The sequence below is a fragment of the Asparagus officinalis genome, chromosome 3 (assembly GCF_001876935.1).
Source record: "Asparagus officinalis chromosome 3, Aspof.V1, whole genome shotgun sequence".
NCBI classification, from domain to species: domain Eukaryota; kingdom Viridiplantae; phylum Streptophyta; class Magnoliopsida; order Asparagales; family Asparagaceae; genus Asparagus; species Asparagus officinalis.
In genome coordinates, this window is record NC_033796.1 from 796,460 (window position 1) to 810,011 (window position 13,552).

Sequence of the window (13,552 nt, forward strand, 5' to 3'; positions counted from 1 at the left end):
TCCAAATCTACGCGGGTTCTTTTTCGGGGGCGAATATTTGGGGCGTGGGATTTTCTTTTCGGAGAATAGAAGCGGCGGGGGTTTGTTTTTTAGTTTTTAGAAAACATTAGGGGCAGATATATATGCCTCTATTTATTCTAAATTATTTAATTTGGCGTACTTATTGTTTTCAATTCCCGCCAAATTTGTAGGGGTATTATAAAGTGCCCCAAATAATAGTAATAGGCACATATTCAACATCCGCACCTAATTCATAATTAATAGGGGCAAATCACTATTTATGCCCCTAATAGATCGCCCCAAATGCTCACTTTTTTTGTAGTGGAAATTAATGTATTATAGTATACTGTTGCGATATTAAAAAAACCGATAAATTAATTATGTGACCATCATCCCTACAAACACTCATATTAAATATCTGCAGATCAATTATGAATCACTATATAGAACAATCTTATTTACTTTAATGATTATATAAAATTTTGGGATTGTATCAAGATATATGGATATATATATTGGTCGAGAAATATATGGACAATTTTTTATCATAATGATCGATCGATCAGTAGCCTGCATATATATTATTTTCTCTACTACCAAAACTACATTCCAAAAAGACGCAGAAGAATTCGGTTGTGTTGAAACACTTTCGATCGCATACATTCTCGCTAATTCACAGAATGAGCTAGATAGGGTTCACCCGCGCCGTGAGCTCCACAAGATCGATCGAAGTGCGCCAGACACGGAGAATGCCTAGGCCTCTATCAGTTCTTAATTATCATCAACATCAAACATGCGAGAGCGCCAAATATGAGTGCTCTCAAAAAAAAAAAAAGTCGAAAACAACTTAACTTATTCAAGTCGGCGGCGGTTCAAACATGATTGATCACATATAATATACATAAGGGCCTGTTCGTTTGTTTTCTAAAAACCAAGACATGAAAATGGAAATGGTGAAAATCTCAAAACTCACCATTTCCTCCATTTCCATCCCTAAAACTCACCCACAACATCCAATAAAATATTATTTCCATCAAACAACTCATCCACATCATCTAATAAAATATGATTTTTATCTAACCACTCATCCATCACATCTAATAAAATATTATTTTCATCTAACAACTCATCCATCACATCTAATAAAATATTATTTTTATCCAAACATCACTCAACTCATCTCTTCTCATCATTTCAAATTACTCACATCATCCAATAAAATATTATAACAATTCACCTCATCTCATTAACATTTCATTTCTTCATTTTCATCCCAAAAAGTTATGAAAACACTTTTCTTAATCTTTCTTCACATCACCCAATAATACAATGACAACTCATCTCATCTCATTTTATTTCTTATTTTTAAGAATGAACCGAACAAAAGAAAACAAGAAACTACAGGAAATAGGTTTCTTATAATTCATTTCCTTATTTTTTTTCGCCAACCGAACACTCCAAAACTAGTTTTCTTAAAAAATCACAAACATCATCCAATAATAAGGTGACAACTAACATCATTTCAATTTTATTTCTTTGATTTCCTTCTTTTTTAGCCAACCAAACATTCCAAAAACAATTCTTCATTTTAATAGTTTTTCATTTCTTTGATTTCCCTCTTTTTTTTAGGCAAACGAACAGGCCTTAATTCAAAATGGAAATTTGAAAGTTGAGGGGGTTTCATAAGACACCCCAAAAATCATGTGTGTCGTAAAAACAAAAGCTTTTAGGAGGGTTTCGTGTGAAATTTAGCCAACATCATTACTGTCCACATCATGTTCTTTCCACGTGCTACGTTTTTTATTTACGTAGCTAGGCCTCAAAAACACAATGACCCTTTTGATAATAATAAGATAAGATCGAAAGAGAGATCACAGGCAGCAAGTAGTTGAGGTACACCTACAGCTACTGACTGACTCAGATATATTGAACGCGTCGGCCTGTCCTCTCTCTCTCTCTCTCTCTCTATATATATATATATATATCAACAGCCATATCTATCTTTAGGGAAAATAATGCCCCTTGATTTCTTTATTAGTAAATCTTGAGATATCAACAGCCATATCTATCTTTAGGGAAAATAATGCCCCTTGATTTCTTTATTAGTAAATCTTGAGGAGGAGGAGAAACGAAATTAAGAAAGAAGAATAAATGGCAGTCAGAAAATTTGGGGGAGGAGGGGGAGGTTCCAGGAGCACAGGAGAACCGCTTCTTGGCGGCGAATGCGATGACGGAGCTCGACGACTAATTCATGATGGCGGATCATCTGCGGGTGTTACTTTTGCTAGGACCTGTTTCAATGCTACCAACGCCCTCTCAGGTCTACTCCCCCCTCTTCCTTTCTTTGTTGTTTTATGGATTTGAGTCCTCTCCGTTAAAAAAGGAAAATGGTACAGGCACACCCCCAGACACACCTTGTGTCACACCTCCTCTCTCAGCTACAGTGCACGGGGCCCACATATGAGATTAAAAAATCTCATGTGTGGACCCCGTGTACTATAGCTGAGAGAGGATGTGTGACACAAGATGTGCGTGTGCCTGTAGTGCCACCCGTTAAAAAAATACTTGAAATACCACCACTTTAATTAGTTACAACCGTCGATTTGTTTAGTAAGGACGTACCAGTTCTCTGTCTATCCCAATATTTTATTTGATGATAGAAAACAATGGATTTGTATCCTCTTTTATTAAATGATATTGAATGGCGCAATAAATGATTATGATTTTTTTTTTACTTTTTTTTGGCAAATAATTAAGGTACTAATTCAAATATGAGAAAACCGTGAAGACCAACCCTCATTCTATATATTTCTTTTTCACTTCAATTAAATAAAGATAAAGCGTAAACGTAGTGTAAAACAAGGGTGTCAGTAACAACAACACGAGCTATACAAAATGCAATATCCAAATATAGGTGTATTCCCAAAAAAACAAAAAATAATAATAAATGTCTTTTTAAGATCCGGAGAAGGGGATGGTAACAATCATACTCCCTTTAAAATCACGAGTTCGGAAAATCTTTTTTAGACGAATATACCCCTTTATAGTTTGAACTATCTTATCTATAATCAAATTCTAATTTTTAATGGTCAATATTACCCTTCACTATTTTGAATATTTTATTTATATCTTAATCTATCCTAATCATAATCATATCTTATCCTAATCCTATGTGAACCATGTTTAGATTAACAATTTAAAAAAACTAAAATATTAATAAAATATATAAAACATAAAAATGATATTAGTTTGTTAAGATAAAGAAATTACAAGTTGATAACATATTATAATACATGAAGTATTGTAAAAAAACCATAAAAAGTTTTAAAATTGCAGAAAAGACCCTGAAAAGTTCAAAATTATAAAACTCATCCAAATGTCTCAAAACTTAAAATAAAAAACATAAAATTAAAAAATTAACATCAGTTTGCAAAGAATTTAAAATTTACAGTTAACACTTCAATGTCTCAAAAATTATAGAAACACCCTCAAAAGTTTAAATTACAAACAAGCACATTAAAATTCCAAAATTTTAAAACTTACAAACAACACAGATGAATTCAAGAGATTACCATGATATACCTAAAATTTTTGATATTTAAATTTAAATTTTTTAATTAACACCCTTAATATCTTAAAAATTATAGAAACACCTTCAAAAGTTTAAATTATAAAAAGCCACCCTAAAATTCTAAAGTTTGTAAATAAAATAAGATGAATTCAAGATATTACCCTTAGACACCTAAAAAATTAAAATTTGCCAAAATTAACCTCAAAATTTTTAAAAAACTCCTTCAAATTTTAAAAATCGTAAAAAAAACTCTAAATTTTCAAAAATTTTAACTAGCACACATCAAATTCGTCGATTGGTAGACCGCTGAAATTTAATATTTTTCAAAATTAATATATAGTTTTAATAATTACAAAAGACACCCTCAAAATTTTAGAGTTACAAGAAATATACTAAAATTTAAAAAATTACCACCAACACATGAAACATAGAATTTACAACTACCAAACTTAAAAGTAAATTTTTTTAAAAGCTCTTTCAAAATTTTAAAAATTATAAATCACACCCTCAAAGTTCAAAACCACAAAAATGGGCTAAATTTTTAAAACTTGGCAAAGAAAAGTATAATTATTTGGTATTTTTCATATATATATATATAGAGAGAGAGAGAGATTAATGGGTATCCTTGTCATAGGAGGGGATTTCCTCCTTGACGACTCTAAAATCACATGATTGAGCGACATTGTGGATGATCCGCTCCGTTGAATTTGATCTACATATTCTAAAACCCCAACACACCAAGTTTATATATATATATATTAAAATTTCTAATTTAAGGATTTACTATCCATTTTCAGCATCTAAGAATAGTCTAATGAAGTTGATACTGGTAAACAAAAACAATAAGAATTGATTAAAAACATCCGGTTAATGGATAAAATTTTTCAAAATATTATAGATTAAAAATTATCGGCACTATATAAATTAAAGTAATTTCATATAATTTTAGTAATAAGTTGGGGTAGCCAAAATACATTCGTAACATTAATTGATAGATGTTTAAATCCATAGAAATGATAAAACACTATAATATTATACCTTAGCATTAATTGATTTTAATTTAGAAACTTTAATCTTTGACGTTAATAATATTTATAGGGTAAAAGAATACAAGGAGTTACATATGGAGAAACTATTAGAATATTTAGAGATAACTTTAAAAGAATTGAGTTATTTCCATTGCAAATGGGAAAGTGATGAAAATAAATCTAAAATTCAAAAAACGTCAATGAATCACTTGAATTAGCATTAACATAAGACATATCTATTAATGAAGCACTGAATGAGCTACATTAAAAAATAATTTAATAACTTTATCCTAATCAAAGAAAAAATCTCCATGGAAGACATAAGAAAAATTAGTAAGTATTCATAAATTCCATACCGTGTTCTTCAAATTAAATATTAATATTATAATCTAAGAAAAATTAGTAATGAATAATGCAGGTATTTAGCTTAGATCTTTATGAAAAATGACAGGGATAGAGCAAAGATAATATTATTGAAATAACAGAAATTATTATTGGATGCACATCAGAAGAATTCATTTTAGAGGAAAATAAAGAGATAGCTTCTAATTTATTTAAGTAATAAATTAGGAACACAAAGAATTTTATATATATGAAATTAATATTTATTCTCATTGAAATAGAAAAAAAATCAAAGTCTATATTTTGAGCAGTTTGTGTTGAACATCATAAGTACATTTGACTTCTTTGTAAAGTTAAATGAGATGATAAAAAATTAACGAGCCTAGGAAAGATAATAGCATAAAAAATACAAAATTAGCCTGATGTCACAATTGATGTAGATGATGAAGACAATACTCTAGAATTGTCCGAGAAATGATAAATGATAAACCTGAAGAAGGATTGATCTTAACTCAATAAAAAATAAAATAGAAGAAATAAAAACAATATTTTATGAATATTTTATAGAATAGTTTAATTATTTTGAGTGAAATTAGGAATCTTTAGAAGGGAGTTTCATGAATTTTTTTCAGTACTTTTATATTCTTATGTGGATGTTTTTATCATATAAAAGTATACTAGAGTTAGCATTAATCTTTAATTTATATTTTTTTATGAAGTCTATCAATGATTAGGAATAAACTTCATATTCTCTTTTGCATCGTTTTAACATACTTTAAATCAATTATTTTGTCATATTGGTTTTAAATATTCACCTTCCTTGTATAACACTATTTTAATATTTTTCACTTTGCAATGCTATACTTTCTCAAATAAAGCTTAGTTTCATATCGGTCAAAAATAATATGAAAATTCAAATTATTTTTAAATTATATTTGTTTTTTGTCGATTCAAATATCAACATGAAAATTTAAATTTGGGTGTATCTCATTTAAACAAACATAAAAAAATAATCATGACGTAAGAGTTTAAAGAAAAAAAATGAGCACAAACTGTCAAAAATACTTAATCATAGTGTAAAAACTAGTTGATATATATCTTTGAGTGCCCTTGTTCTTCTTCTGAACCGTCCATAGGCGGATTCAGCAAAACTTTCTTAGGAGAAGGTAAAATAAGTATATAATTATCCAAAAGTTCTAAGACTATAATCTTGACAGATGGGCTAATTAAATTCCAAACTCAAATGGGGTGGTGAGAATATTTTTAAATATTGGGAGCAAATTGTAAGTTCGCACTATTTTAGAATGTAATTTTACCTAATCTTGGAGGGGTTCAACTGCCCCCAAGATTATATATTTACATCCTACCCCTGGAACCATCATTACCATTTAATTAGGTTGCATGCATTATTATCCTGGATTAACGGTGCAGTCGCATTCATCTTTGTGTCACAATTATGTTTTCCATATTTTGATTGCGTAGAAAATCAGTGTTTGTTGATCCGTTACCAATTTACCATTTTAGTACCGTTAGGAACTTTGGAGAGTAGGGATTTGTGAGGCACACCCCCTGAAGTTAAATGGGTTTTATTAAATCTTTTCTTCCTCCCTTATTTTTAATTACTTTTTTGTGAAACTTAGCCAACTTTTGAATTCGACTTTCCCCAGTCCGAGACGTGTTCGATCCTAACTAACTTTGAATTCGACCTTCCCCAATCCGAAACGACGTGTTGAGCGGTGATTCGAGCCCAGAGGCACCCGTGAGCCAAAAGACTCGTAGAGGAGCTCCACTTCTTTAACTTCAAGTTTTTTAATTCTTTTTTTTCAAACCCCTCATCCCTATCGCACGACAATCCAAAACAAGAGCGGACCGACCGTGACTCCAATGATTAATCGATTTCATTTAGTGGACAAGGGACTTCAGTGGTTTGATAGCGTTGGAAATATTAGCCACGTACACGATCATATCTCTGTTCTCTCATCGTCTACTGTAGCTAGGTTAGCTAGGAGAAATTAATAAGAAAACAAAGAGAGTTCGTAGCTTACACGAGCTCGGCTGCCTCCAAGAATTTGGATTTATTTGGATGGTTCCGTCCTGGTTAATTGAAAGCGACAGATAAAACATTCTGTATCTGTCAGAGGATGCAATTCATCCTAACTAAATCTTTGTGGCGAAAAGTTGTTATGAAACTGACCAAACTACGTATTGGTACATCCTAACATCTGGGCTATGTATCCTAACAATTTTAATTTTAGTTCTAACATATATCATCTTCCATATTTACAAATTTACCCTCTTCAAATCTTGGTATTTGTAAAATTATCCTCCAGTTATTTCACATTGAGTTCTCTACCTCTCCCACTCGGCGGTCCTAGTTTTAAAGCGGAAAATACTGCAAACCTAGTGTGGGGGTTGCAAATGCCAAGATTTAAGGGTATTTGCATAGATGATGGAACCAGATACGAGACTTGTTAAAATTCTAATATTTGAGTAACATATGTCCATTTCTATGTATCAAACGTGTTGAGTTATTTAGATAGATTAAGTTAATTAGTTAATGTTGTAAGGACCTATTTGTAAGAGTGCATTAATATAAAAGGGTACCCCTCTATATGAGAGTAAAAAAACCCTAATTTTTACCCCAAAACACTTCAAAACGGCACCCGGTAACTTCAAATACTTGAAAAATCTGTTTAGACTTGATTTTTTTTGTAATTTAAGGGATCTATCTTGGTAGCTTGCAAAGCTTCAGCGTTGATGGCGTGCGCTGCCTACGAAACCAATCACAGGCATCTAGAACAGTTATTATTAGTATTTGTGTTAGCGGCGTGAGTCTTGCACATTGACCTCTTCCTTTGGCGACCAATTCTAGATCATCACGGGACTCGCTATAAAAGAACACTAAGGTGCGTGAACACTTGAGGCACTTCTCCAGATCTTCTGCTTCCCCTCTGAAATAAAAAGAAGTCGAGGGAATGGCCAACGGAAATTTCTCCAGACCTTCGACCGCCAAACCAGCGTTAGCCGTAGCAGGCGGAGGCGACGTCGATGCCCTCCTCGGAGAGCCGCTCCTTGTCAATATTGGGCGTGGAGAAAAGGAGGGGGATCATCGCGGTGCTGGGGTTACATTCAGTAGGACTTGTTTCAACGTAGTTAACGTCCTCTCAGGTTCCTTACGTTTCCCCTATAAAAAAAGTTGTATAACATGCTAAGGTGTGTAATAATTAATTTAGGGGAAATTAATCTGTTGATCGTATTCATGCCGTGGTACGTACGTATGACTTCAGTGCCAATTACCATATTCGTGCATCTTTTCTTCCCCTTTTTGATTTACGAGCAACTGTTAGTTTACGTCATTATGGTTACCGTGCCCTGTCCTATGTCATAGTTGCGGTATTTTACTTAGTTTATGTCATTATATGAAAAGAAACTTGCAAAATCTGTCATATATATAATATGCTCTGATTCTCTCTTGAAGGTATCGGGGTGCTATCAATGCCATACGCGCTCGCACAAGGCGGATGGTCGAGCTTAGTACTCTTCCTTGTTGTCATACTAGTCTGTTGCTACACTGGATCTCTGATCCAAAGATGCATGGACGCCGACCCTCTCACTCAAACCTACCCCGATATTGGAGAAGTTGCATTCGGTTACAAAGGGAGGATAGCTATCGCGATCTTAATGTATCTCGAGTTGTATCTAGTTGGGGTCAGTCTTTTGATACTAGAAGGTGATAACCTGGACAAGCTTTTTCCTAACACTAGTCTTGAAGTTGCGACGTTGAGCATCAAAGGCAAGCAGCTCTTCGTCTGTGTGGCCGCTCTTATTGTTTTGCCTACAACATGGTTGAGGGATCTTGGCGTTCTTGCTTATTTCTCTGTTGCTGGAGTCCTGGCATCAGCGATTTTGTTGGCTTCTTTGTTCTGGACCGGCGTAGCTGAGACTGGGTTTCGTGCCAAGGGAAAGGCTTTGAGCTTGGAAGGTTTACCGACAGCCTTGGGTCTGTATTTTGTATGTTTTACGAGTCACGCAGTTTTCCCAACCATATATGCATCAATGAAGGATAAAGTTAGATTTCCCAGGGTAATCACCAGTTCGTTTTTAAAAGCGAAATTCGACTCTCTTATTGTTTTAACTGATAAGTGAACTCTCATAAACGACCCTATATGCCGGTTCATACTCTGGCTTTTATTCGCCATCAACCACCTTGAAATTTCCAAATCTATCCTCCAGATGAACCGAAACTTAAATATTAACAAGATTTCCTTGCTTTACTTTTTCATTGCAGGTATTGCTAATTTCTTTTGCTATATGCACTCTGAACTATGGGCTAGTTGCAATCCTGGGTTATCTCATGTACGGTGAGGACCTGCAATCCCAAGTGACGCTAAATCTCCCTTCTGGAGAACTCTACTCCGACATAGCAATTTATGCAACGCTGATCAATCCGTTTGCTAAATACGCATTAACAGTCACACCAATTGCAATGGCTATAGAAGAACGTGCTGCCCTTCATCGAAAGGGCTACACTAGCATCGTTGTCAGAACTCTCTTGCTGATGAGCACAGTGATAATAGCTTTGAAGATTCCATTCTTTGGCTTCATCATGGCATTTATTGGATCATTTCTGAGCATCATGGTCTCTGTCATACTTCCGTGTTTGTGCTACCTCAAGATTTTTAAGGCTTCAATAAAGTATGGACTTGAGCTACTGAGCATCATAGCAATCTTAGTAGTTGGAGTTTTGATTGCTTTCGCGGGTACTTACTCATCGGTTCGAGACATTATTCACAACTTGTAAAATTATTTATGACCCTGTCTGGATTTTATCTCTTGTTGTCAGCATACACAGCATTGTGGCGATTTTATGCGAGCTTATTAAAATAGAGAGAAAGGAGTCATCCTTATATCCTATAAAGGCCTTTTTCTTTTGGAAATCCCTTGTTTATCAGCACAAGTAATGTAATCCTGGAGATCAATCGTGTGACTAGAATGTGACCTCATTCATTTATAAGCACTGGCGACCTGAAGAAGATGTTTGGACTGAGCTGGGGAAATCGTTGGATTTCTGATGGTTATCTTGGCGTTAAATCATCAAGTATAGTTTCTCCTGTAAAAAATTTAACCTCATGTACATCTCTTGCTATATATCTAACATACCTTATTTTTCTCAAATAAAACAAAATAAATTAAATTAAAAAGCTAACCATACCTTCCCTGTTGCAATTGAGCTGCTGTCTGCAATGAAAGAGTATTTACTTTCTTATACTTTCCGTTTAATGGAAATTAGTGTTTTGTCTTATTTACTTTCTTATATTTTAATTTTCCTAACGGAAAACAAATAGCTCGCCCTTGTGGATGTCTGTGTTAGTAACAGGCTTCAGTTGGGGGTCTGACTCTGATCTGCTGACTTCTAAACATTGTATTCATTATTTACATGTTAAATACCAAAATTTACTCATCAAGTCCTCTGTATCACCATAATTTATAACATAACATTGCATTCATTACGTAACATTCATCCTTGTTAATTTTTATCAGATATACAGTGGATAGATGAAGTCCTAACTCATTATGGTAGATGTTCACAGATATTAAATCTCGCATAAGGAGGAATTACATGCTTATAGATTCTGTATAATCTGCTTTAATGAAGTATATGTACCAATGACCGCAATCGCTGCTCCCAATGCTGCAATTGCTATTATAATGACTAACTCCATTCCCAAACGCCGACTATTCTTGAAGACCTTGAGGTAGCATATGCTTGGTAGTAGCATTGTAGCAGTGCTGCTGAGGAATGAACCTGTCAAGGCCACCACGTATCCAAAAAATGGTACAGTTAAGGCTAAAACCACTGTACTGATTGCTAGCCCAGTTCGAATCAGGATGCTAATAGACCTTAGCTTTGAGAGTTCAAACCAATCCTCAATTGAATTTGCAATGGGCATCAAAAGCAACGCGTACTTAGTCAGTGGGTTGATTAGAGTTGTGTAGATTGCAATCTTCGAGCTCAATTTCCCGACCGGAAGATTCAACGTGACTTGTGGGTTCACAGCTTGGCCATACATCAAGTATCCAATAATGGCCATTAGTCCATACATCAACGTGCACAGTACGAAGCAGAGGTATAATACCTGAAACAGAGATTGGGGAGTACCTTGTATTAGAGACGCTTTGACATTAAGAACTAGGAAGCGCTATTTATTTTAGTTTATTTTACTTACTTTGGAGAAGATGGTCCTGTCTTTCATGGAGGTGTATATCGTAGGGAAGACCGAATGCCCGCTGAAGCAGAAAACGTACAAACTTAAAGCGGTTGGAATACCCCTCCAATTCACAAGGATTCCCTTCTCGTGAAACCCGACACCATCAATAGCTCCGGCCCAAAGTACACAACAGACCACAATGAGAGAAGACAGAACCCCACCAATCGACACGTAAGCAAGCACGCCCAAGCTCCGTAACCATGTAGTAGGCAAAACTATAAGACCCGCAAGCAACACGAATCCCTGCTTCCCTCCAATCTTTAGTCTGCCCATGTTAAAGTTTGCGGTTGGAAATAACTTGTGCAGGTTATCACCTTCTAGTATCATGAACTCAATCGCGGCTAAGTAGAGCTCAAGGTACATGAAAACACACACTACGATTCTGCCCCAAGACCCAAACGCTAGCTCCCCAATATCAGGATAGGTTCTAACAAGAGAGTTAGAGTCCATACATCTCTGTAGCAGTAAACCAGTGTAACAACATATTATGCCAATGAGGAGGAAAAGCGCCAAGCTTAGCCATCCTCCTTCTGATAATGCATACGGAATTGATAAAATCCCAACACCTGGATAGCACGAGGAACGTAATTCTTTACTCTATTTAAAACCTTGTAATATTGCATAAAGAACGATAGGATGAATGAAGATTGCAGTTGAAACAAAAGAGATTAAATTCTCAACCTGCAAGAGTGTTGACTCCGTTGAAGCAAGTTCGAGAGAAGGTAGTGCCTGTCTTTGAAGGTAAATGAGGGTCCATTACTCTTTGGCTTGGTACAAGTAAGAGTTTACAGATGACAACGGGTTTATAAGGAGTGAAGCGTCTTGGATATGAATTGAAAATACAGTGATGATGAGTAGACATCCATTTAATACGTATTTAAATGGAAAGAAGAAAAGGTTTCATGATTCAAGGAGCCCACACCTATGACGCTTCTGTGAGATCTCTAGCTTTTTGAACATGAGGGATTTGAGGCCACAGGAGAATCGTGAGGCTTCCACCCTTTGCTCAGTGGACAATTCATGATTCCTTTCTCTAGTAAATATTTCTTGCTCTTTCGTTACTAGTAGATAGCCATGCTCAAATTCTTAAATACCTTGGGTATATATGACACGATATTTTCTTGTTAATTTCGACAAAGCACGCATTGGATCAGTGACGTAGCTAGGGGTGCTCAAGGTGATACATTTGAAATTATAACCTCTTGTATAGATTACACCTATTTAGCTGTCCCCTGGTAAGATCATATAATGTTTAGAAAACTAAAGCTACTTGAACTCTCTATCGATATGTTTAACTTTTAATAAAATACTTGCTGCTTTATGTGATCGCTGCCGCTAATCTTATTAGCATTTGTTACTTCCAGCTGAATCACGCAACTGATTTCCCTTCATCATTCCGTAGAAACTGCTGGGGTACATTATCTTGTCACAAGCTCATACTCAAAAACTAAAAGGGAACTACTTTCAGTTTGTTGATATAGAGAGGGAAAAGAGAAATTTCAGAAACATAGAAAAAAAAAACATATTTCAAAAATATTACGAGCTAGGGCGGTAAAACACATTGCTTCCTCTCCGTGTCCATATGTTCTTTAGTCCAGTTTTACAGCATGTGCATGCTAACTTGTTTCTAAACTTTCTGAAATAAGTTACTGTTTCATTATCTGGTTGTAGCCAATTTCCCCAGATGAGTACATACGGTTAATCTATTGTTTATCATGGTGTTGCTTGATTACGCCAAGCATATTCTCATTTGTCGCTTTAGTGCCTAATCAATATAGCTTTAACCCATCAAGCTGAGTGAGAGATAATGTTACATACTTCCCCCCTTAAGGATATTAATTTTTACTGTGGTGCTATTAATTAATTAAAAAACAGAGGTGTTGGTGCACAAGTTGAAAATAGAAATCTTCCCGTTTGTGTGTACATTCAGCTAATCATTGTTGCATTACTTGGATCACGTTTTAAACAATGCAGCAAAGATGAAGTTGCCTTACCTTTCTTTTTATTTTATTTTTTTATTTTTTTATTTTTTTATGTTTTTTCTATACCTGTCATGACTAATGCATAAAATTCAACCGAAAAGCAAATGTTTAGATTGGGTGTTACCACATCCTAGAATGGGGCTAAGAGAAGCGACGATGAGAAAATTGTGAGATAGGAATTAGGTGTTTGTTTGCTGTCTTTGTGACATTTTATAAATCGTGGTCTACATATGACATAGTAGTCCAAATGCACATACGAAATCCTGAAGAATTCAAGACGTACCTGAATAAGCCAAAAGTACAAGTATATTTGTATTTGCATGTCTCATTTTCCGTGGAAGGGGAATGATACCTGCCTTT

At 34.7% G+C, this 13,552-nt stretch overlaps 2 protein-coding genes across 3 annotated transcripts; one reads left to right on the top strand and one right to left on the bottom strand.

The window, feature by feature from the left end:
• LOC109832564 (vacuolar amino acid transporter 1-like) lies at positions 2,061–9,986 on the top strand. 2 transcript variants are annotated; one of them, XM_020399909.1, is made up of 3 exons: positions 2,061–2,320; positions 8,420–9,024; positions 9,230–9,986. In XM_020399909.1, the coding sequence occupies exons 1-3, from the start codon at positions 2,152–2,154 to the stop codon at positions 9,740–9,742; spliced, it is 1,287 nt and encodes a 428-aa protein (XP_020255498.1). In that variant the 5' UTR covers positions 2,061–2,151; the 3' UTR covers positions 9,743–9,986. The 2 variants fall into 2 exon arrangements, with proteins under 2 accessions (XP_020255498.1, XP_020255497.1); XM_020399908.1 differs by lacking the exon at positions 2,061–2,320 and adding an exon at positions 6,809–8,109.
• On the bottom strand, positions 10,427–11,970 carry LOC109832006 (vacuolar amino acid transporter 1-like). The gene is made up of 3 exons (XM_020399461.1): positions 11,892–11,970; positions 11,169–11,776; positions 10,427–11,078 (listed from the first exon to the last, which is right to left on the bottom strand). The coding sequence occupies exons 1-3, from the start codon at positions 11,965–11,967 to the stop codon at positions 10,566–10,568; spliced, it is 1,197 nt and encodes a 398-aa protein (XP_020255050.1). The 5' UTR covers positions 11,968–11,970; the 3' UTR covers positions 10,427–10,565.